At 46.8% G+C, this 25,286-nt stretch overlaps 1 protein-coding gene across 2 annotated transcripts; it reads right to left on the reverse strand.

The window, feature by feature from the left end:
• Nucleotides 1–9,343: 9,343 nt before the first annotated feature.
• LOC309535822 (S-adenosylmethionine synthase) lies at nt 9,344–18,090 on the reverse strand. Of its 2 annotated transcripts, none has more exons than XM_082229241.1 (9): nt 17,854–18,090; nt 14,624–14,701; nt 14,388–14,510; nt 14,178–14,290; nt 13,924–14,067; nt 13,555–13,773; nt 12,953–13,135; nt 12,030–12,163; nt 9,344–10,818 (listed from the first exon to the last, which is right to left on the reverse strand). In XM_082229241.1, exons 1-9 carry the CDS (start codon nt 17,933–17,935, stop codon nt 10,716–10,718), a joined length of 1,179 nt encoding a protein of 392 aa, XP_082085367.1. In that variant the 5' UTR covers nt 17,936–18,090; the 3' UTR covers nt 9,344–10,715. The 2 variants fall into 2 exon arrangements, with proteins under 2 accessions (XP_082085367.1, XP_082085366.1); XM_082229240.1 differs by lacking the exon at nt 17,854–18,090 and adding an exon at nt 17,235–17,424.
• Nucleotides 18,091–25,286: the final 7,196 nt, after the last annotated feature.

A 25,286-nucleotide genomic window follows, 5' to 3' on the forward strand; every position in this document is an offset into this window, starting at 1 on the left:
TCAGGTTAAGGACAGTTTCAGGTTAAGAACGGACCTCCGGAACGAATTAAGTATTTAACCGAAGGTACCACTGTACTTTACACCAGTTTTCTTGAATCAGACATTAAATTAACCAACCAACCAACCTGTAATTTCCAGCAAAATGCCCTGGATTGCTTTTTAAAAATGGTGTTACCTTGACTGCTTTCCAGTCCTCAGATATGGAGGCTGTTCTCAGCAACAGGTTAAATATTTTTGTTAGAAGATCAGCAATTGCACATTTCTGTTATTTAAGAATTCTTGGGGGCTTGCCATCCAGGCCTAGTGATCTGTTAGTTCTTATTTAAGAAGGCCCATTACTTTGATTTGTCTAATTTTGTGTTTTTGTTTTCCTCACTGGATGAAACTACCTGAGCTGCTAGTGCTTTGTATGTTAGTACCAACACCCTGTACATGGGCCAGCAGCAGATTGGCAGGCAGTGCAAATCCTGAAAGCATGGTTTAATATCCTGGCAAGAGGGAGTGGGTGGCACTGTGGTCTAAACCACTGAGCCTCTTGGGCTTGCCGATTGAAAGGTTGGTTTGAATCCATGCAATGGGGTCAGTTCCCATTGCTCTGTCCCAGCTGCTGCCAACCTAGCAGTTCGAAAGTACGCCCAAAAATGCAAGTAGATAAATAGCAGCGGGAAGGTAAACAGCATTTCCATGCACTCTGGTTTCTGTCACAGTGTCCCATTGTGCCAGAAGCGGTTTAGTCATGCTGGTCACAACTCAGAAAGCTGTCTGTGGACTGGACCTAACCGTCTAGGGGTCATTTACCTTTACCTTACCTTATATCCTGGCTGAAGCCTCCTGCCCAACCTCAAAGAGTAGCCCCATATAGAATGCATTACTGTACAGTAATCCAACCTTGAGATTACCAATGCATGGACAGTTGTGTCCAAACTATCCCAATCCAGGAATGGCTCCTACTATCTTACCAGCCTAACCCATTTTAGCAGTCTGAAGTGGTATAGCCCACCCAACACTTTGGTCCCATCACCTCATTTATAGAACAGGCATCCAAAGGGTATTCTGCAGAGGTGTGTCTGTCATGTCAACATCATTTAGGAATATACCTGTGTCTATGATTTTATGGGCAAAGGAACAATAGAGATTTCGGGGGCAGGGAAATGGTAGATGGAATCAGAGAGGCAGAGCCACCTATTAGTTTTGTGCCCCTGCTCCCTGCTGCCGAAGAGTGCGTCAGGCCCATCGCCTCCAGCATGCCATCCCCACAGGGGCCCACAAGCAGGACCGGAGTGCAACAGGGTTCCTCCAGACCGAGGTTCTTGGGGCTTTGTCCTATTTGCCCAAACAGACCAGCATCCACAGTGCAGAAATATTATGAAATTTTTGGTTGAACTCTGGAAACTGGAATTGCTTTGTATGGATAGGAGGAGGGTTAGGCAACAGAGAGCAGTTGTCTTGTTTTTGTTTAGTAGTTTAAAATGACATGGCTCTAGATAATGGCTGCTGCAATAACCCCTTTTTGACTTCCTGCTTTTATCAGCTTTGAAAGCTCTGTAATTTGTCAGATTGACAGGTGGTAACCCTAATGCTGCACATGTAAAGGAAAGCGATGCAAGCACCAGCCTCCTCCTCCTCAAGTTGAAGTCTGCTATCCATTCTGTAGTCTCACAAATCTGCACAATGTATTCTTCGACATTTCTTCTGCAATGTTTACTATTTTGCATTATTTATTTTTATTTTGCTAGTTATGGGAAATGCAAGAACATAAACAAATTTTAAACCTTCTCTGTGGCTTTGGATATTTCAGCAGGCATGACCCATATTTTCAAGCAATTTTCACAGCTATGAAGTCTAGAAACTTGTTTATTAAAAACAGAAAGCTGAGACACTCAGGAATCTGAACTCTAAACCTACCATTATATTCTGCCCTTGTGAAACCTTTGTATATACACAGGGTCTCTCCAGACTGATGTCTTTGTGGGGGGGGGGTGACTTGACCGTGGATGGAGGACTTGACCTGGCATGTGTAACAGACTTGGTTGGATGAAGTAGATGGGCCTGTCTTGCCAATGCTTGTCTGCCAGCCTTCTCTTACACACAGCAACCCAAGTCATATGGGCAGGGGAGAGGTTTGCAGTTATTTTTAGGAAGTCATTAGCTTGCACCAGGCATCCTATTGGGAAGACCCAATTTTCTGAGTGCAAGTTCTAGAAGTTGGGCAATAGGGGCATGACAGGATTCTTTTTGGTGTACCAACCTCCCTGATGCACCAAGGATTCCCTGCCCGAGCTGCTTCAGGTCACGGCGGATGTTCTCCTGGAGACACCTAGTTTGGTCGTCCTAGGGGATTTTAACATCCATGCCAACACAAACTTACAAGGGGCGCTCAGGACTTCGTGGAAAGCATGGCCTCCATGGGGCTGTCCCTGAATAAGTTTGGCCCAACTCATAGGCGAAGACATGCCTTAGACCTGGTGTTCACCTCTATGAATGTGGGTGATCTGACACTAAGTAAAAGCAAAACAAACGAAGTGCCATGGTTGGATCACTTCCTGGTGCAACTGGACTTCTCCGCAACCCTTCCCCTCTGGGAGGGAGGTGGGACTGATTTGGATGGTTCGCCCCTGCCACTTAATGGATCCAAATGGTTTCCAGAGAGTGGTAGGAGACGTTTTATCCCTTTTAGCTGATTCCCTGGTGGCCCGCTGGAATGAGTTAACCAGGGCTATCAACTGTCTGGCTCCAAAGCGCCCTTTCTGATTGCATGGCGCTTAGACAGCCCCGTGGTTATTCCCAGAGCAGAGGGCAATGAAACAATCACTGAGATGGTTAAAGTGCCAGTGGTGGAAAACTCATTCTGAATCGGACCGGACACGTTGAGCCTACCAAGTGGTGATAGCAACGGCGAAGAGGACCTTCTTCACCGCCTCTGTGGCATCTGCAGAAAACAGCAGAAGGAGACTCTTTTAGGTGGTTTGCAATCTAACGGAACCACCTTCATCATTGGGGCCTGGTAAGGCCCCCAGGATCTCCTGCAATGATTTTGCAAAGTTTTTTTGCAGATAAAGTCACTCAGATTCGGAAAGAGGTAGACTCCACTGTGGAAGCAGGGCCGGGGCAGGAGAGTGCTAGAGTTCTGTCTAGTCAAGTTGAATGGGATCAGTTCCAGTCTGTTACCTCCGAGGATGTGGACAGGCTGCTTGGAGGAGTGAAAGAGACCACCTGTCTCCTTGATCCTTGCCCATCCTGGCTGATAAAAGATAGCCGGGAAGGGCTGGGCAATGGGCTCTGCGGGGTGGTGAATGCTTCCCTCTGTGAGGGAGCCTTCCTAGACCCGCTGAAAGAGGCAGTTATTAAACAGCTTCTTAAAACAACATATTTGGACATGGCCAATATGGCCAACTATCGCCCAGTCTCAGATCTTCCATTCTTGGAATGGAAGCACGCCTGGAGGATGCAGACCATTTAGATCCCTTCCAATCGGGATTCAGACCTCATCACGGGAATGAAACTGCCATGGTCGCACTGGTCGGTGATCTCCAGCAGGTTAGGGACAACTAGAGGGGCTGGGAGCTAGTGGCACTGTTATATGGTGGTTCTGCTCCTTCCTCCTGAGCCGTGTTCAGAAAGTGGTGTTGGGGGATGAGTGTTCAGACCCCTGGGCTCTCACTTGTGGGGTGCCTCAGGGTTCCATCCTCTTCCCCATGCTTTTTAACATCTACATGGAGCCGCTGGGAGAGATCATCAGGAGGTTTGGGCTGGGTGTTCATTAGTATGCGGATGATACCCAGCTCTACCTCTCTTTAAATCAGAACCAGTAAAGGCGGGGAATGTCCTGTGTGAGTGCCTAGAGATGGTTGGAAGTTGGATGGCAGCTAACAGATTGAGGTAGAATCCTGACAAGACAGAAATACTGTTTCTGGGATACAGGGGGCAGGCAGGTGTGGAGGACTCCCTGGTGCTGAATGGGGTAACTGTGCCCCTGAAGGATCAAGTGCGCGGCCTGGGAGTCATTTTAGACTCCCAGCTGTCCATGGAGGCACAGATCAATTCTGTGTCCAGGGCAGCTGTCTACCAGCTTCACCCCCATCATTCAGCCTGGACACTGAGGCCCAGCTCCAAGGGCCTTCTGGTAGTTCCCTCACTGCAAGAAGTGAGGTTGCAGGGAAACAGGCAGAGGGCCTTCTCGATAGTGGCACCCGCCTTGTGGAATGCCCTCCCATCAGATGTCAAGGAAATAAACAACTATCTGACTTTTAGAAGACATCTGATGGCTGACGTATAAGGGTAAAAATATTTTTTAATTGCTGTTGGCATATTAATAAGGCATTGGTGATAATTTATTCTGCTGTATTAGTTCTGTGACACTTCCCCGATACTACATTATTGCTGTCTGGACAAGCTGTAGTGCAAAATACATGGGGGGGGGGACCCAGAACATTTGTGATATTGTGGAATTTTTGTGGAATTTCAGTGGAAGTTTTCACCCACTTCTCTGACCCCACTGTGGGGCTGCCCACCAGATCTCAGGTTTAGGAAATCATTGTCAGTCTCTGCGCTCCGCTTCTCCTGTTGTGTCCCTAGTCAGGCTCAAATCTTTTTGTACACTTATTCCTTTAAGCACCAGGGGGCAGTGCAGGGTCCAACAATATGCATTGCCTCTTTTGACATGACCCAGTGCTCACCTGTGATCTACTTTCAGTGGGCAGAACAAGATTAGTGTTTTACAAGAGCACTCAGGCAGTAATACGTTGGGGAAAGGGGACAAACTACTTAGGGTGACACACTATGCCTGCCTGTTCCATTCAGTGCCTCTGCCAAAGGAGTGTATAGTCTTAGCAGGTTCACTTTTTGATTTTGCTGCTCCTTTTAGCAACCAGTTTCATTGCTTGAATTTTTGTTAAATGGCAGGAAATAAATCCACAAGTAAATAATAAAGACTGCAAACCTATGCAGACTTAAAAGTAAAGGTAAAAGGTAAAGGTACCCCTGCCTGAGCGGGCCAGTCTTGACAGACTCTGGGGTTTGTGCGCCCATCTCACATCTATTGGCCGGGGGCCAGCGCTGTCCGAAGACACTTCCGGGTCACGTGGCCAGCGTGACAAAGCTGCATCGGGCGAGCCAGCGCAGCACACGGAACACCGTTTACCTTCCTGCTGGTAAGCGGTACCTATTTATCTACTTGCACCCGGGGGTGCTTTCGAACTGCTAGGTTGGCAGGCGCTGGGACCGAACGGCGGGAGCGCACCCCGCCGCGGGGATTCGAACCGCCGACCTTTCGATCGGCAAGCCCTAGGCGCTGAGGCTTTAACCCACAGCGCCACCCGCGTCCCTTAAAAGACTTAAAAGTAACCTCCACTAAATGCAATAAGGTGTTCTTGCGAAATGTGGTTCAGATCAAGCTGCAAAAAACAATCCGCTGGCAACTTTCCCGAAGGAAGCTGAAGGGCTGCGCTGGGAAACCTTTGTTGGATCACAACTCCTAGCAATCCTTCCTGCTGGCCGCTGGGGGCTGATGGGAGCTAGACTCCAACATGTGGGTGACCACCAAGTGTGGAAGGAGAGAAATGTGGGAACTAAAGTAGCATATCAAAGTGGCCGGGTTGTTGTGTTGTTTTTTTACCTGGAAAGTGCTAGGCCTCGTTTTTTCATCTACACCAGTTCCTAGTTTCCAGGGTCAATTCAAGATGCTGGTGTTAGCCCTGAATGACCTGGGACTCCCGTCCACTTGTTTCCACATCTGAAACACTACACACCACCATGAAGAATGGTGGGAAGCCACAAGGAGCAGGTTTATTGCTTGAGTGTCACCCACTCTATAGTGTGACTTGCCAATGGAGATCCTTTAGGCAACAAATTCTGAGCTGAATCTTTCGTCTGGTTCTTTAAAAATGCTGTTCCCAGAAGCTCTTTATACACAGGCAAGCAAGCAAAACTCTGTTTCCTTCCCTTAAAATCAGTGGAAAAGGCCTTGTCCAGTGATCTACCTTTTGTGAATGAGAGCAACTGAGCTGATCAAGTCTGCCTCTTCAGATGTATGGAATTCCCTATCTGGAGAGATTTGCCGAGCAACAGTGGTCTCTAAAATATCACACGTAGAACTTATCTGCTGCTTTTGTGTGTTCAAAGTGTTTCATATCGATTAGCTTATAATCCTTATAAGCAACCCTGTAAGGTAAGCCAGTCACATTACCTCCATGTAGCAGATGAGAGGCTAAGGCTAAAGGGTCTTTCCTACGACCAAGTGATTTCAGAGCCGAGAGGACTTAACACTCTGACACAGCTACAGGTCAAGACAGTCAGATTTTTAATGCATTTCCCAGCTACTGATAAGAGTCCTTCAGTTTTTAACATGCAGGTGCCTGTATTGTTGTTTTCACCAAGTGTATTCCATGCAACCCGGTCCTATCACAACTGCTCTCTTCCAGCGTGGTCAAGGCAGTGCTTTTTCATAGCAAGTGGGATTAAAAAGGGAGCCTCTAGACAGCACTTAAAATAGCTCTATATTATCAAGCAAGTCTCCACAGCCAAGATCCTCTTACGTTTGCTCACTGTGAAATCCTATTCAGCAAAGTCTCCAATGTTGAGTTTCCTATTTTATTGCTCCCTGATGAGAATAGCTGCAATAAATTGCTGCTTAATTTTGTTGCTTGGGGCAAGGTGTAATCTTACAGATTCCCTTTCATTATTATTTTTTCTTGCAGAATAAGAGCCACTTTGCTATAAAAGGGGAAAAGGGGGTGCTGAGGAAGGAAACCTGTTAAGGGGCAAATTATAACTAATCCCCTAGTCACTGGAACGGAAAATATTAAAATGACTTGCAAGGAGGAATCTGTCAATAAAAGACACTAGTCCTCAAATTGAGAAGTTTGCGTTTCTGCATTCAACAGCCTAGAACTGCAACTGCATTTTGTTTCACTAAAATGCTGCAAATGAGGTCTGAAAAACAACAGAATAAATTTAATGCAATGAATACTTTAATGCACTGAAGTGTGTCAATGAATAATGGACATTCTATTTTAAAGGCTAACTACAAAATTAGTTTACAATGAAGCTTATTCTCAGAACTGCAGCTTCAGGCTACAATCCACCAGAAGGAAGGAGAGTACTCAGCCCAGGTCTGTATCGAGCCCATGATACAGAACTGTATTTAGGTTACTCATTAATTCACATTCCAGTAGCTTAGAACCAGGAGAGATCAATTTACAGGCCAGGCAAAGCGGAAATACTTCAATGGTCTTTCCTTAAACAGTATTTCTGCATGTTCCTGCACTTACACTAAAATCTCATCACAGCCACAAAGCTGCTGTTCAGACTGGCAGCTGCCACCAAGGCCTAGAAAGGATCTCATAGGCCTGCCTGACACACTTTAGAACCAGAGCTGTGGGGAAAGCAGCTTAAAGGCTTTAGCTGAGGAAGCAGTTTACACAGGCAGTAGGTCAGGGACTGGGCTCAGCAGACAATGTGTGACAGGCTCCCACAACAATGAGCCTTTTTAAAACAGCACATTGGTTGCCTATTTGCTTCTAGGCCCAATTCAAGAGGCTGATATCCATATAGTTGAGGTATCAGAGTCATGGCTTGCAGCGAATAGCCTTATTCTCCACGATGCCTTCCTGGAACTAGGGATTACCCCCCCCCCCCTTGATGTCACACTGGCCTTTTTGCAAATATTAGAAGCCCTGTTCAGATACCATGTCTCTTTCCCTACAATCCCTCACAGATGTTAGTAACAGCAGCATTCTAGCAAGTTTGATTATCCTGAGCAGCACAGGGAATGGCAGACTGGGGGAAAAGCTTCTCCGAAATGACAGAAATCCCTCCCCACAAAGGTGCATCTAATGATTATTGTATAGCATCTGACATATGCTGAAAATGCACTTCTTCAGGACCTTCAACACCAGATACATATTTCAGGACCTATGCTACGGTTCTGATGGCAAATAGTTTTGAACAGTGGGCCTTGGGCCACATTACTGTCATAGATGCTTCCTGGTGACTTTGCAGACTCTGCTTTGTCCAAAATTAGCCTTTTACCAGCTCCCATCATCCCCAACAGACATATGGTGCTTGTCCTGAAGCTTCCTAATGGAATGTTTTATACTCCACTTGTGCCTGGAGGGGACCCCTAGTTCTAAGACGACAGGAAGGTGGGGCTGAATGATGCCTTACAGCAACAAAGGAGACACAGCAGGCAGCTGTTCCTGCTCAGATCTGAACCTGCCTGCAGAGGTAGAAGCCCATTAACTGCTAACAAAAGAAATGAATTTGGGCCAAATAGAGCAGGACGGCAACAGCCAGATGTGCTCTCCAGTCAGTTACAGAATCAGTGGGCTTGGGCAATGAGCTAAATGTTCAACCCAAATGCACCACAGAATGTTCACCCTTATTGCACCAGGTTCGCAGGAGGGAACAAGCTGTACAATGCAATAAAATTTGAATCCGAGAAAGTTTCTGGCTATCTGGAAAGTAGCATCAGTGAGCTCAATAAAGTAGCAGCTAGACAGCACACCCCACCATATGCAGGATGGTGCCATATTCAGCAAGTCAACCTGCTCTAAAAATATGAATGGAATAGAAACATTTCAAACACTCAGAATAGGCCAGCGAAGTGGGTGGTATCTGGGAAGTTGATCAGTACCTGCAACATCAAGTGGTCTGTTCATACACCCTTTTTTCTTCTCACCTTCATTACTTTCTCTGTAATTGGTACCTCGGGTTACATACGCTTCAGGTTACAGACTCCACTAACCCAGAAATAGCACCTTGAGTTAAGAACTTTGCTTCAGGATGAGAACAGAAATCGCGCAGTGGCGGCACGGCAGCAGCCAGAGGCCCCATTAGCTAAAGTGGTGCTTCAGGTTAAGAATGGACCTCCGGAACGAGGTACCACTGTAGTTTGCTGCCACAATGGTGGTGGTGCTACCGGCAGCATATGAAGCTTAGCTCCTTCCCCTTACAGCTCCAGGTGATCTATGTCCATAACTACTTGTCCATAGTTTTTATATGTTTGTTGCTTGCACAGCTGTTTTAAGCTGCCACCTGCATAACCAATTTTGCACAAGTCGATAACAGCACAGTGTGCATTCTGCAGGTGTGGATTCAGTCAAGTATTAAAATAATCCTAACACAGGTAGCGAAGCAAATGCATTGGCAGCAAGCTCCAACTCAGGCATGAATTCATAAAGAATGGTGTGCATTCAAGAAACTTCCAAAATGCAGGTAACTTCTGCATCCTGCTCAACCTTTGTTTCCCCTCTTCTGTATACAATGCAAGTTATAGCAAGAGCCTCTTATTCCTGATTTAGTACACCTCCAACCTTGACATTCAAACCAGAGACACACAACACAGTAAGATAGAACCTAGAACTTTATTAAGAACTTTAAAATCAACTTGGAATTGAACCAGACATACGTAATAAACGCCCAGAAAAAAAAATGGAACGCAAAAGGCACTTCCTGCTTAGGACACTTGCCATGGAATGGGCAGGTAAACAAGCTGGTTTCTCTGTACAACACCAGCCTCTCCCAAGGCCAGTTATCCTGAGCACTGCCCTCCCCTGTTTTACACAAGCCAGACCCCCTGCAGGTTGTGACCCAAGGCTTTTCTGTAGGACACCTTGGCCTATCAGGGAATGCTGGGTACTGTCAAGGAATTTATGGTGTCAAAATAAAGTTAAAAAGCTGTCATTTGAGACCAGGGCTTCTCTGTACTCACACCCTATCCCAAACACAATAAATAAGCAAGTATAAAAAAATTTCAAGTATGTAGGGTTTTCCCCCACGTCCTTTCCAAATGCACTTACACTCTGAAGGGAACTGGCTTCTCTGTAGCTACGCCAGTACTTCAGAATGCAGTTTGGACCTGGCTTTGAAAATAAACCCTGGGAGTTTTGTGCAACATGAAATTCTTGGCTCTTCTAAAGAAAAAAATTCCAGGTGCCAAAAGTATGCAGCCTACAGACCTCAGGTACAACCCTGTGACTTCTCTGCAGTACATCACAAGGCTGGCCAAGGGCCCGCTTAATAAAAGATGGTGAGGTTTGGCTAGTGCTAAAACTCTGCATAGGATTTTTTTTTTTAAAAAAAAAACCTTTATTACGTACATCCCCCAAGAAGATAAGAGCAGAAAATGATTAAGGTATGGTGCTGACTGATTTTAAGAGAATAATACCAGGAGTTGTGGGACCAAAATTGCCTCAATTAAAAAACCACACAAGACTCGAGTTCCAAAATGGAACTTGGGGAGCATGCAGGGCCATCTGCTAAGGCGGCGATGACTCACTCACAAGAGATCCGGGGGGGGGGGGTCCAATCATTGCACCATCCTGCTCTAGATATCTGGACAGAGACTATGTGAAACCACGCAGTGCACATTAGGAGGGAGGCATCTTGCTCATTGTTGAAAGGAAATTCTCATTAGCATTTGGGCAATATAAAGGATTAGACTGAAGCACTGTTTTGACTACAGCCTGTTCTTCTGCTTTACATATAGCGCCTATGCTCAACTGGCTCTACACATACGTCAAGCACACCAGGAAGAGGAGAAAGCACAGTGCAATTGCGGTCCCCGGAGGGCGAATATTCATGGCAATGGACAGAATGTGCCAAATTAAGAGCAGAGGACAGGACCAGTTTAGGGAATGGTGCTCTTTCCCACAGAAAAGCCTGGAGGTTTCTCTGTAATGTACACCAACAGGTCTGGGGAAAGAAGCCCAACATATTCAGTATTTAAGCTTTTTGGGCACTTCCCATGGGAAGTTGTCCCTACCAAAGTGGCCATAGGCTGCAGTCTTCTGATAAATAGGCCTCTTCAGATCCAGATCCCTGGAATATACAAGTCCGTAACTCAATACAAGGCATTTATCAAGCAAAGCAAAAACCAGCTACACTGAAGGGGCCACTTGATGTTCAATGCTGTAGTCCCAAGTCATGGACCAACGGCTACTTTGCACACAGGAAGTAGATGGGACCCATTCGCTCCCAATTCTGGGTGCCAATGCGAATACATCCCAAGGAAACTAAGCCCCTGGGCTCAACTGACATTACAGAATACTTACCCTCCATTATGAGTGGCTACATCCAACTGTAGATCACCACAAGTTTCTCCACTGGGAATGGTACTCCCTATCTGAATAATCAGCTCATATTACAACCAAACCTGCCTACTTCCAGCTTGGAGCTTTTAGAAGCAGTTAGTCAGTGTAGGCGGCAGCAGCACCACTCAGAACGCCCATGTTTGCAGAGCTAAGCACCCACAACTTCACACTTTGATTCCAGGACAGTACAACATAGCTGGCCTTGGGTGTCAGTGGATGGGCCAAAATACCCAGAAGATCTCAGGAAAATGAGCTTTAATACTCAAAAGCACATGACTGAAGTGCCCAAGAGTCTGTAACAACTCACAGAAATCCTCATATCCCTGCACTATCCATACTTTCCAAATCAATGCAAGAGCCACAAGGGCTGTGCCAATTTGCAAGGGTGTATTTAATATTACTGTATCTATACACCACTTGCTGCATTAAAAGAGAATAGCTTTTCAATCTTGGGTATGGATGCCAATGGTGCAACTCCAAACTAGCTGGGGATCATGGCCAGACAGCAACAAGCTACTTTGTTATCAGCCACCTTTGCCCCAAAATGTGCTATTCTAAGATATTTCTCATTTTCTGTGCCTTCCCCTGGCATGTGACATCATAAACTCTAATTTGCCTTACTATACAGTGACAAAGAGGCACAGGCTAGCACACCATTCTGCTTTAACTACTACATATTAAAGAGCAAGCACTACTTTGTTTTATCTCTAGAAAAATGAACCACCCCAAAGCTCCTTTACAGCGGTGCTGGGGAACTGTCTCCACCACTCCCCAGGAGACTAGGTGTTTTGACAAGTGTCTATGGTAGGAGATTGTGCAACATCATGTACATTTAAGGCAGCCTGCCAAATGGTAATGCCTTGTTTATGCCTAGTCCCATCCTTATTACCTCTTTTTTTATCTGTCTGAATATTACGTGCATGCACCACCATGTTTTACCTGACAATAACCCCTGGGCGGAGGTCAAAGTTCTTCTTCACAATGTCTAGCAGCTCATGCTCAGTCTTTTGGGAGGTGCCGTAATGAAAAATGGAGACTGACAGTGGGTGGGCCACTCCAATGGCATAGGAGACCTAAGAGCAAAGTTAATATAAACCAAAGGCATTAAAATGTGTGGTTTCAGCTACTTTGTAGGGTATCCCATTTCTCTTCTCCCTCTTCACACACCATTATTCCAATATTTTCCTCTCAACTTTCCTTTCAACCCACACTCCCTGGCCAGTTGTTTTTACTACTAATCCTTAAGCTGTACCTCCATAATGAATTCTGAATGCTTATTTCATCCAACTTACCTTTCCGACTGTGTTTATTTTAGAACCCAAGCTTTGAAAAGACACGTAACAGCACAGCCACACATCAAGTTGGCAAATACTGCATGGCACCCAAGTAACTCTTGCCAGAGCAGGAGTTGGAAATGTGGCATCATCCAAATGCTGCTGGGATGCCCATGAGCCCCAGCAACCATGGCCAATGGTCAAGGACGATGGGATCTGTAGTCTAAGAAACCTGGTAAGGATTGCAATGGCCACTGCAAGGCAGCATTTGAGATTTACTGTGGCATTGATTACAGGTGCAAGAATCATGGAGGTGCTGGGTGTATTAATACAAGGACCGCATTTTTCAGAAGCAGCTGTTATACAGCTGAGCATGACCAGCACCTGATTTACATCTCTGCTGCATTGCAGCTGCCTAAAAATCATGAAAGTGCCAACTGTACACATTTCCCAGCTTCTAATAAATTGTGCAACTACACTATCAAAGTCTAACATCTTAAACCCCAAATACTCATTTGAAGAAAACACTAATGTTGCAAATCTTGGGAAAATGCATCTTGTTGCCTAGAAACAACAGACTGAACATACCTGAACCAGCACTCTCCGACAGAGACCAGACTTCACAAGGGATTTTGCAACCCAGCGAGCAGCGTAAGATGCTGAACGGTCAACTTTTGTGTAGTCTTTACCAGAGAAAGCACCACCTCCATGAGCTCCCCAGCCACCATAGGTATCAACAATGATCTTCCGGCCAGTCAAGCCAGCATCTCCCTGAAATTGGCAATTTTTTCCATTATTTAATTGCCAACCTTCCTGCAGAGTCCATCTCATCTGACTGGACACAACACGACCTGTCTATAAGAGTGGAATGAGGAACCCGTAGCTCTCCATATTGTGAACTCGCACCAGCCCCCAGCCAACGTGGCCCATGATCAGGGGAGGAAGTTTTAGTCCAATAACATGTGGCAGTTCAGAGGCTCTCCACCCCTAATCTATAGCAAGGCAAAGCTACCAGAAGGAGAACTGTGCTGTGTGACACTAGAACTCTAGATGGCATATGGAGCAAAGGCATTTGATTTGTCATAAAAGCATGATGCTTCTGAACTGTAACAGTGTAGCTGAGATCTTCCAATAAGGTACCATCAATTGTACAGATTAGGCAAGGGACAAGAATCCAACCTCCATCATACCTGGGGGCCACCAATTACAAAACGGCCACTAGGCTGCAGGTGGTAGACCGTATCATCATCCAGGTATTTTGCAGGTACAACAGTTCTGACCACTTTCTCTTTCAGGGCATCCCTCATCTCATCCAGCCCAATTTTATCATCATGTTGAACAGAAATAACAATTGTATGGACTCTAATAGGGATGACTGCACCACGGTCTTGTCTGTACTGCACAGTCACCTAAAAGGAAAACATAATTTTTGCATTATTTCATGTCCAAGTTCTTCATACACTTTGATTGTAGTTTAAAAGGCCTTAATAGAAGATTGAATATGGTTTCCATTTTCAAGACCTTTCAATGTTAAGAAAACGCAAGCTAAAGACATTTACCTGAGTTTTAGAATCTGGTCGTAGCCAGGGCAAGGTATGGTTACGACGAAGCTCTGCCAGTTTGGCATTCAGCTGGTGTGCAAGGAGAAGAGTCAGGGGCATGCACTCTTCCGTCTCATCCGTAGCATAGCCAAACATCAAGCCCTATTTTTGTAACCAAACCAAGATATGAATTTCAGCTTCCTGAGGTGAAGTTTTAAGAATGTACACCACAAACAAATTTTGAGTAATCCGCAGCCTCTTATAACACTGACCTGATCCCCAGCACCAATGTCTTCTTCCTTTCTGTCAAGATGAACTCCCTGAGCAATATCAGGGGACTGCTGCTCCAGGGCAACCAATACATTGCATGTCTTGTAGTCAAAACCTAGGACGCATACATAATGCTTGTAAGTCCCAATCTTATTAACGGTCAACATTTCTATTCAAAATTAAAACGGCCAGAAGCAATCCAATCTGCTTACCTTTTGAGGAATCATCATAGCCAATGTGCTTTATTGTTTCACGAACAATTTTCTGATAGTCAACCGCAGCTCTAGATGTGATCTCCCCAGCCAGAAGGATCATTCCTGTCTTTGCAGCAGTTTCTGCAAAATAATACAGAACCAGAACTGTCAACTCAAAGTACAGAGGAGTTGCAGTTCTTTGACCCCACTCCCAATAGATTCCATTTCTTCCCTCAATGGTCAAGGGAACTCACCACACGCTACTTTGGCATCCGGATCTTGTTTTAGATGTGCATCAAGGACAGCATCACTAATCTGGTCACAGATCTTATCTAAAATCAGAAACAGCTTCCATTACTTTTCAGACCTCAAGGTTGCCACTATTTCACATGTTAAAAAGTATTCAGCCAACATCCATGCAGGTTTGAGCCTTTTACCACTTTTTTCCTGGTATCATCAACCAATTAAAGAACAGCTGTTTGTGTCAATATGGAACTCCCTTTCCCAGGAAAGCTTGATCTGCTTGTTTTCTGGTAACAGACATGGATAGAGGACTTTATAGGAGACCTTGGTTTAGGAACAGCCACTGGTTCCTGCTGACCTGTTGCAACTGCTAGTTTTGACATTAATGACTTATACCAACAATTCAACAAAGCATTCACAATTAATGGTTCAGCAGAAACCCTGGGAAGTAATTAGGCACCAATGAATGAAGTGGGGAAAATTATAATTAAGCAAAACTTGCCAATGCTTGATAGCACAAGTTCAAGCTTTCCCCATTCCCTCTAGGCACACAAACAAAATTATCCTCAGAATTGCACAGGTGTCCCGCAGTTCTCAAGCTAGTTTTGGTTGACTAAACCTTGCAGCTCTCTGTATTTCCTACCCACTGGTTTCCACATGGAAACTGCACTGTTTGAGATGAAATAATGTTGCCTTTTATTCTGCTGCCCTTAACAAATAATGCCTCACACCCAACCATGCATCTTGGCATTAAGATTCAATCGCTCCAATACTGCATTGATGACTCGGAGTTTCTATAAGCAGAATGAAAGGACCTGGTTACAAAACACCCACTCAATTCTGTAGAACTTTACATAATCTAATCCTACAGTTGTACCTTAGATCCCAAATGCCTTGGTACTCGGATGTTTTGGCTTCTGAATGCAGCAAACCCGGAAGTGAGTGTTCCAGTTTGTGAACATTCTTTGGAAGTTGAACATCAAAGTCAGCCAATCAGAAGCTGCACTTTGGTTTCCAAACGTTTTGGAAGTCAAACAAACTTCCGGAACGGATTCCATTTAACTTCCAAGGTACGACTGTACTTACCATTTTGAAATTGGAACTGCTTTAAACCAGCAAAGTCAACCCACACTGCAATGAAATTTATTATAGAGCACTCAAGTCTGGAATGCCAAAATGCTTTACAACCCCTTACGCATGCTTCAGTGATCAACACAGCCTGACACATAGTCCTTAACAGCCATTCTTCAGATGTGATCTACCATTTCATTCAATGGTCAAGATTTAGCCATCTCGTTACCTCTGAGGCCCCAATGTGCCACAGATAAGGCTCCCCACCACCAACACTTCAGCTAGTGTTCTAGACACATGAAGTCTTTATTTAAGAGAAATATTTAACAGAAATTCTAAGGAATACTTCAAAAGCCATCAATTTGTTTAATGTGTATAACAGGTTACTGCCAGAAGCATTGTCTGCACACAAGGCTGCAGGCTATAAATGCAGACTAGTGTCATCCTATATCCTATATCTAATCCAGAGAGAACAAGTAAGGATAAATTCCCACCAGCACAGGATTCCTAAATATGGCTAAGTCTGAGACAGAAGATACACAGCTGCACACACCACTAGTACTAAATGAACATTTTACAGTATTATAAAATAGACCTCCAGCTTGGAGTTCCACCTAAGCCAGAAACGAAGAAGCTCTAACGACACACAGGACACACAGATTTAGCAGTCGTGCCAAAGGTGGATGTTGTGCTTAAAGTGTTTATTCTATCAAGAGGTACTAAGTCGTCAATACAAATGCCTAATCTACATAAAGTTCAGTTGCATGACATACTCATTTGACTAATTTCACAGTATAAAGAACTTGAACATAGTCAGAAAGCCCAAATCACAATATTTTACAGAAATTTAAGCACATAAAAATAGTGGGCAATTTTAAAACAAGAAACTAAAATAGCTCCCTAGGGGACTGAGTTACAGAGGGAACAAAGGTCTAGCAAGTATAAAGAACAGGCACTTAGAATTGTGGATTTCAAAGTCAGAAGAACAGATGTCATTCACTGTGTCTTGGAAAACAGAATAAAAGCACCAGCGATGCTTTTCTGCCCTGTTCTCTGCATACTACTCAGGCAAAAAGAAGCTGGATATCCAGCAGTCGTCCCCCCAACTGAAAACACTACAAGGTGCTATTCTTCAATGGAGCCACATGGGTTCAACCGCCACATGGCAGAAACAGAGGTGCAACACCTCCCCCCCCCTTTCCTGCAGCAAAGGAAATGGCCAAAGCTGAATTCCCCTGCATCAAAGAGCCCTTGTTCCCATGCAGCCTCCTGGCAAAGGTTATCTTTAGAAGAGTACAAAAAAGCACATATGCCCAGCCACCAAGATCGGGGACAGCCTTCTCCAACTCCCGCCCTCTATCTATGCTGCAGGCTCTGCCCAGACATCATGGCGGAGGAGGACAATGAAAGCGCAAGTCTCCTCCTCCTGCTGCTGCGTCGTTGGGCACCCAGACCCTTTTGAGCCGACAACGAATTCTTCCGCTCTGTGTAGTTTTGAATTGCTTTTTGACTCTGTGTAACGTAGACAGATACGTGATTGTGCGTACTTACACGAAAGCCCACCTGCTTCTGTATGTAAAAGGCAGGCGCCTGGTCCTTGTCTCCCCCACCCCCGCTGCAGTTTGGGGCTTCCGGCTTCTTTCTTGCATTTCCACACACACGAAATCCCTTTTCTCAGGAGCTGCTCCCTTCCTACCATCCATCGTCCCTCCCAAGATCGCGCCATGCGGCTACCACGTGGTCGCCTGCAATGCGGGGCGCGTCCCCGACACCGGGCGGGAGCGCGCGCTCCGAGCCCGCTCTCACCGTCTCCCTCCCATGCCGCCATCGCGCACTTTCCCTTTGTTACCCTGCCCCCCCCCCCGGAATCCAGCGGGGAACCCCCGCTCCTGTCCGGGGCGGCCGAGCGGAGCCTGGAAGCGACGCCCGAGACCCCAGCCCCCCCCCGGGCGCCCTCGTGGCGCTGCCCCCGCCCTCAGCCGCCGAAACGGGCCTCCGGGAGCCGGACGCGAGCCAGCCAGGCAGCCGGAGGGCGCGCGCCACAGCACGGCAGCCAATCAGCGAGAGAGCCGTCGGCCGGCCGCGCGCGCGCCCCCGGCCCCTCCGCCGGTTTTTTCGCCCCCCGCGGGCGGGCGGGGCGCGCGCCTCCTTCTGCCGCGAGGGCGCTCACCTGGGTGCCCCTCCCCCACCGACTCTGAGGTGAAGAGGAAGGTGCCCTCATCGATCCTGCTGTCGCGGAAACCGTTCATCATCGCGCCGGAGGAGAGTCGCTGAGGAGAACGAGGCGGAAGCGTGGTCGGAGCGCGCCGTGGAAGAGCCCACAAAGCAAGCGAGCGAGCGAGCGAGCGATCGCCGGAGAAGCACGAGTGAAGAAGCTCTGGCCCCTCGCCGGAATGGAGGAGCCGGCCCTCCGGCGCCGGCATTTATAGCGCCTGGCCCCGCCTCCTCCCGGCGAAGCCCCGCCTCCTGCTCCTCTGCCCAGGGGAGGGGGGCGCCGCCCTCTGGCTCCTCCTTCCTCAAGCGAAGCCCCTCTGCCCCGCATCTCCGCAGGGCGGCGCCGGCCGGCCGGCCTGCTTGGCCTTTCCCCGGCGCGGGCTCCGAGGACGAGGCGAGGCCTGCAGCGCGAGGCGCCGGCCGGGCGGCCATGTTGGCCGCGCGGGCCCCTTTTCGAGGGGCTGAGCTCCCGCCACCAGGGCGCCGCGCCCGCCGAGCGCATTGTCCCGAGGGCGAGCCGAGACGCGGCTCGTCGCTCCCAGTGTCGCTCGCCTCAGGTGGCCACTTCCTCGCCCGCCCGCCCGCCCGCCCGCCCGCAAAACTGAGGGCGCTCCCTTCCCTCCGAGCCGGCACACTGGAGAGCGCGCCCCCAGGACAAACACAATTTCAAATAAATTGGGCATTCGATCCAGACGTATAGAGAGAGCGCTTTCGTGCTTTGAGACGTAGGCTGAAAGGATGCCGTGGTATGAACTCGATGGGGCTCCAGAGTAAACGGGCAGGGGATCGAAGGCCTCCTTTCTCCGTAAAACTGATGCCCGAAGCAGTCCTTGGAGGGCGAGATTTTAGAACCGAAGTCCTTCCAATACAGCATACCCTCCAACATTTCTCTGCTGAAAATAGGGACGTCCCACTCCATAAGGATAATATTACTATTTATACTCCACACATCTTACTGGATTGCCACCCACTCTGGGCAGCTTCCAACATACATAAAAACAATAAAGCACTAGACATTTTTTTAAAAAACCCTTCCCTTTACAGGGTTGCCTTCAGATGACTCGGGGGTCAGATAACTCCATCCCTCCCAACATTTCTCCAATGAAAATATGGACATTGCACAAAATTCTGAGGAGGCATAGGAGCCAACTCTTTGGCCTGCCTAATAAAATATATGAGGGGGTGGCCCTGCCAAGTTGATGGACATTGCCATTCAAATGATTGATTATGTGCGGTGGGGTTTTTATTCAAGTGGGCACCCCTGTGAGGAGGGGCAACCCCCCTTCGCTGAGGGGGGATTCTTTCACCAAGGGCCAGGTCAACAGGCAGGCGGCACAGCATGGTACAACTTGGCTGAGGGGGGGGGGCTGTGGCAGCATCAGCTCTTCAATAAGCTACAGCAGCTAAAACCTTTCCCATGGTGCAATATATCTTTCTCAAAAGTGCTATTAGTGTGCAAGCCTTTGGGGCAGAGAGATGTTTTAAAATGAAATAAGATCAGGTCAGAGGAAGTGCTGGGGACAAGACTCTATGACAGAAACAGGTGCAGCCAAATGAACTACAGTAGTTTTACACACAAGGATAAACTGTATGCTAGTGAACTACAGTGGTACCTCTGGTTACAGACGCTTCAGGTTACAGGCTCTTCAGGTTACAGACTCCGCTAACCCAGAAATAGTACCTCAGGTTACTTTGCTTCAGGATGAGAACAGAAATCGGGTAGCGGCAGCGCAGCAGCAGCAGGAGGCTCCATTAGCTAAAGTGGTGCTTCAGGTTAAGAACAATTTCAGGTTAAGAACGGACCTCCAGAACGAATTATGTTCTTAACCCGAGGTACCGCTGTACAGCAGTTGAGTAGAAAGCAGCATTGCAGGGTGGGGTGGGGACTCAGTGCTTACCCCACCCCAATAATCTGCTTGGTCATTCTGGTGCATCTAAAGCAGAGGTCAGCAACCTTAATTGGAAGATGGGCCAGTCGATGCTCCGTCCGTCGGAGGATGGGTTGGAGCGTGTGCACACATGCAGTGGCGTAGCGTGGGTTGTCAGCACCCAGGGCAAGGCAAGTAATTTGCGCCCCCTAACCCGTGGATTTGCGCCCCTTAACCCTAACCCCCAGATGTTGCGGCCGGCCCCCCTGACCCCCCACGCTATGCCACTGCACACATGTGCTCTTCCGGGTTAGAGGAGCACCTGTATGCGTGCGCACACGCTATTTCCGGCGCTTCTTCGAACCAGAAGTGCGCTGGAAATAGTGTGTGTGCATGCGCACGGGCGCTTCTCCGTCCTGCACACATGCGCACATGCTATTTCTGGCGCACTTCAGGGTCAGAGGAGCACCTGTGTGCATGCGCACAGGCACCATCAACCTGGAAGTCGATCTCTGCGCCACACCACTCCAGTAAGAGCAAACGGTGGCGGGGGGCGGCAGCAGGGGTCACCATGGGCTGGTTAGACAAGGCTCATGGGCCACTACCGGCCCATGGGCCTTAGGTTGCCGGCCCCTGGTCTAGCAGATTCAGAACAAAATGTTTCCACGGCAATTGTTTTAAACTACTTTCTTCTGACCTCAGGCGCTTAAAAAATATGTCAAAAATTTTCTACAATTTCTACTTTTAGTTAAGTATTTTTATTTATTTACTTGATTTAGTGGGGGCAGCTACCCCCCCCCCCGCTACGCCCATGATACGGTGGCCTAGTTTGCTGAAGGTACTAAATTGTTCAGGATTGTTAAAAGAAAAGGTGATTGCAGATAGCTCCCATTTGTCCCATAATTCCTAGGCGTGGGTTGGTCTTTCGTCCTGCTTTCTCTGGGAAAATCCACCATTTACTGCTGAATCAGAACAAATGCCATTTGGATTTTTGCAGATTGAAGTTTGTTCTGATTCAGCAGTGAGTAGGTTTCCCTGGGGAAAGCAGTGGGACAAAACAAAAACCTCTCCGACCCATGCCTAGAAATCATGGGACAAATGGAATAAATTGTGGGACATGGAAAGTGTGGAGGAGCCCTGAGTGAATGGGAGATAAGATGGCAAATTCAACTGAACGTGTGAAACAAGTGCAAAGTAATGCCTGCTGAGAGGGCGGGAGTCTTCATTTTACCTATGTGCTCATGGGATCTGAACTGGTGGTGTCTGGCAACTGTGCAAAATCAAATCCCATGCTAGGGATCCTTATAGGAAAGAACTTAAAATAAAATTGCCAATATCATCATTCGGTTATGCAAATTTCTGGTGCAACATTTGGAATCCTGCCTACAGTCCAGGACACCTCACCTCAAAAAGGATATTGTAGAGTTGAAAAGGGATTGGGAAAGAGCAGCTAAAAGCTGTGCTATTTTTCTAGAAAAAGATGTGTCAGAACTCACCATGAACGTCTCCCTTCTTCTCTTATCATAGCAATGGCACCCACCTGAGAGTTGCTGGAAATGAATTCTAGTTCTAAAAAAAAGCCCTGGCTAAAAGTATCAAGGTGGTGGAATGACTCACTTATAAGGGAAGATTGTAGCATTCGGGGCGTTTGTGTTTGGAGAAGAGGCAAGTATGAGGATACATAAAAGAGGGGTATAGAATGATGTATGGCAAGGAGAAAGTGGACAGGGAGCATATTTCCTTTCTCAGAATACTAGAATTTGAGGACATCTAATGAAGATGACCGCTGGAAGATTCAGGTGAAACAAAAGAAATAGCTTCACAGTGCATAGCTAAGCTATGGCACTCACTTCCACAGGCCACCAACTTGGATGGCTTTAGAAGAGACACGTTCATGGGGGTCAAGGTTATCCGTGGCTACCAGCTGCAATAGTTATGCTTTGACTCCACAGTCTGAAGCAGTCTGCTTCTGAATGGCAGCTGCTGGAAACCTCCGGCAGCAATGATGCACACACGCAGACAGCCAGGACTTCAAGAGGTACAGCTTGTCATACAAGAAAGCTGTGCCAACTGAACCTTGCTCTCCTACACTACCATTTCAAACAATAAGAAGAGTCCTGCCTTTCTCATTTGCAGCCAGTTACCCTAGCTAAGCAGCCCTGCTTTCTTGTCTGCTGTGATAGTGCCAGGCACTTGGTTGGAGCACAGATCCAATGTCCTTTTCCTTAGATAGACTCTTCAAGTGACAGAAACATCACTCCTTCATTAAACTTGCCTCTGGCAAGCACAACCCAAGGCGTGGGTTGGCTCCCTCTTTTAAATTAATGAAGACCCACTTATGACAGAGTCAGCCTGGCAGGTGACAGGAAAGGCCAACCGACCAGAGAAAGGACTGCCCATATGTTTGTTTATGAGATGTGGTGTGTGGCCTCAGGGGCATGTCAGGCTGCCCCATATGATGCAACAGAGCCTTTGCCTTGCCACACTTATTCTCTAGCTGTGAGGCAGGTCTGCCTTGGACAAGGAGCATTTGGAAGGGAGGGGTCTAGTTCCTGAAGAGGGATAGGATCCTGAGGGAGGGGCTCCTCCTTCCCTATCAGCCCAGAGTGGACAGACTTGGACAGTGGATTGAAGTTGGATTTATGATCCCACCATCCCAACATGATGTGTGAAGAAGCGAGCTTAAGAAAAACACATCCCTCCAGAGAATCCTGGGAACTTTAGTTTATGAAGGGTGCTGGGGATTCTAGCTCTGTGAGCAATAAACTGCAGTTCTCCAATTCTTGGCAAGGACAGTGCTTTAAATGTGTTGTGCGCATGCAGCCTTTGGTTGCTTCCATAGTCCTTTTATCCAGCACTTATCCTGATTTGTTTGCACAAAGTTTCCAAGGAGGTTACACAATGTGAACTATTTATTGAGCATCCATTTTGATTTGTTTTCAGGGAGGTTATACAGTTGTTATCCCATACTTTCCAGTGCAGTTCTCCATGACTTTTGTTATTGCAAAAAGTTCCAATAATCGGTGGGTGGGATCAGGTGTGTTGTGCAATGATGCCCGATCAACTGTAATTATGCAACCTGAATTTGCTGATGTGATTGAATCCCACCTGAAAATGGCAGCAATCTAGAAATTCAACAGCCAGTTGAGAGCCTCTTGAACATAGTAGAATCAATACATAACACTGTGGTCTCCAGTTGACCTGTTTCTTGACTTTTCTTCTGATTTGCTTGCACAAAGCTTCCATGGAGGTTAAATTATATTTGGTGTTTATTCAGAATTTATTCTGATTTGTTTACAGGGAGGTTATATGACAATGAATTTCAATCTTGCATTCATCCATTTTACAAAAGCAATTCATCCTTTTTGCTTGTGGGGTGTTTCTGTGTCTTCCTGATAACATTTTGTTAATCCCACACATTTAAATGCATGTTCCTGTCACTTTCCTATAGCCAAAAAAGTCTGATTTTTTTTTAAAGTGGATTTGCTGTGCTAGGGTGACCAAGCACCTTAATCAATTTCTATTGCACAAACCTAATTTTTTCAGTAAGCTTGAATTGCTCCTGTAAGATACTGGCAGAATCATAGAATCATCTAATTGTAGAGTTGGAATGGACCACAGGGGTCATCAAGTCCAACCCCCTGCAATGCAGGGATCTCAGCTAAAGCATCCATGACAGAAGGCCATCCAACCTCTGCTTGAAAACCTCCAAGGAAGGAGAGTCCGCAGCCTTCTGAGGGACTCTGGTCAACTGCTGAACTTCCTCAAAAGGCTTCATTTCCAGACCCTTGACCAGCTTGGTTGTCCTCTGCACACATTCCAGCTCGTCAACAGCCTTCTTAAATTGTAGTGTCCAGAACTGGACACAGTATTCCAGGTGTGGTCTGACCAAGGCAGAACAGAGTGGTACTATTACTTCCTTTGATCTGAACACTAGACTTCTGTTGATGCAGCCTAGAATAGCATTAGCTTTTTTTGCTGCTGCATCACACGGTTGACTCATGCTCAGCTTGTGGTCCACCAAGACCCCCAGATCCTTTTCATGTATTGTCAGGCCGACCCCCATGGCAGGTTGCCAGGAATGGATCAGACAAGGAAAAGTCCTTTTTATTCAATATTTACAGAGGCTTGGAATGCAGCCTCTTGGAATAATGGTGTTGCCCTGAAGTACTCTCCACCCCCTTTTCTCCTACTTCCTCATTTGTCATCATCTCCTCCATGGGTGGCACTGAGGGCCCTTTGCTCTACTATCAATGCCCGTCGGGTTCTGGAGGGGGGGGTCTGGATGCTTTCTAAAGACACTGTGTCCATCAACTGTTGCCCTCCTGGTTCTTCCTCTTCCTCCTCCTCCTCTCCCATTATTTCCCAGTTTTCTGGAAGGGTCAGGCTGGGGAGGGGGTCTCCACCATTCCTCTTCTTCTCAGTTCCTGACACATGTACTGCTAGTAAGTGTCCCCAATCTTATTTTTGTGTGTCCGGTTCTTCCTGCCTAAGTGCAGAATCGTACATTTGTCCCTATTGAAATTCATTTTGTTCATTTGGGTCCAGTTTTCCAATCTGTTAAGGTCATTTTGAATCCCAATTCTGTCTTCTGTGGCATTAGCTACCCCTCCCAGTTTGGTGTCACCTGCAAATTTGATGAACATCCCCTCAATTCCTTTGTCCAAGTTGTTTATAAAGATGTTGAAGAACAACAGGCCCAGGAAAGAACCCTGCAGCACCCTACTTGTCACTTCCCCCCAGTGTACAGTATAAGGTTCTCTGTACTTGTGGAGCATATATGATTGGTGCTGTGTTGTTTGGGTTGGGAGGCAGAAAGCAGAGGAAGTTTAGAAGCCCCCACACCTCCGCTTGGAAAGCTTGAGAAGAACTGCCTCTGCCTTCCCAGCACTTTCTGTTCCATCCACAAAGCAAAAATAGGTCAGGGCACTCCAGCTGCATATATCCCCGGATGAACCAGCTGCCTTAGTTCCAGGTAGCGTCTGCAAGATCTCAAAGAAGCAGACAGACCTGCTTTGCCATAGTAGGCAGGTTAGGATACCTTGAGGCAATGCAGGTAGTCCATCTGGGCTGATGTAAGACAGGATAACTGTTGCCAAATGCAGACAATGAGTAAAGAGAAATAGGAGCCCAGCACATGGAGGCAAAAGGTTTTCAAACATCAATAGAATATGTAACTAGAAAGGGCTGCTCCACATGACCTGCTTATTCATCCTGATTTGCTTGCACAAAGCTTACGCAGTGGTTAGACTATGACCAGTCTTTACTGAACATTTGATTTTGCAAGGAGTTTATGTGACAATTTGCTTACAGGATGCTTACAGGATGCTCCTGTTAATCATTTGCTTGTCCCATACTTTTCAGTGTATTTTCTCATCACTTTCCTAACCACAAAAAAATCTGTTTCTGGGTTTTTTTAAGTGGATTTGCTCTGCAGGAGCAATGGAGTACTTTACTTTACTCAAGTACTACTTGCCCAAACCCACATTTCCAGTATGTGCTTAAATCTGTCATGCAAAAT

Source organism: Podarcis vaucheri (genome assembly GCF_965113315.1).
Source record: "Podarcis vaucheri genome assembly, chromosome: 7".
Classification (NCBI taxonomy): Eukaryota; Metazoa; Chordata; class Lepidosauria; order Squamata; family Lacertidae; genus Podarcis; species Podarcis vaucheri.

Bases quoted from the DNA above. Each gene is read 5' to 3' on its own strand.
- LOC309535822 (XM_082229240.1), bottom strand. From the start codon at position 17,409: ATGGCGCGATCTTGGGAGGGACGATGGATGGTAGGAAGGGAGCAGCTC. The intron at 14,511-14,623 runs GTGAGTTCCCTT...ATTATTTTGCAG, and splicing joins GGATGCCAAAGTAGCGTGTG to AAACTGCTGCAAAGACAGGA. The intron at 13,136-13,554 runs GTATGATGGAGG...TGCCAATTTCAG, and splicing joins TTGTAATTGGTGGCCCCCAG to GGAGATGCTGGCTTGACTGG.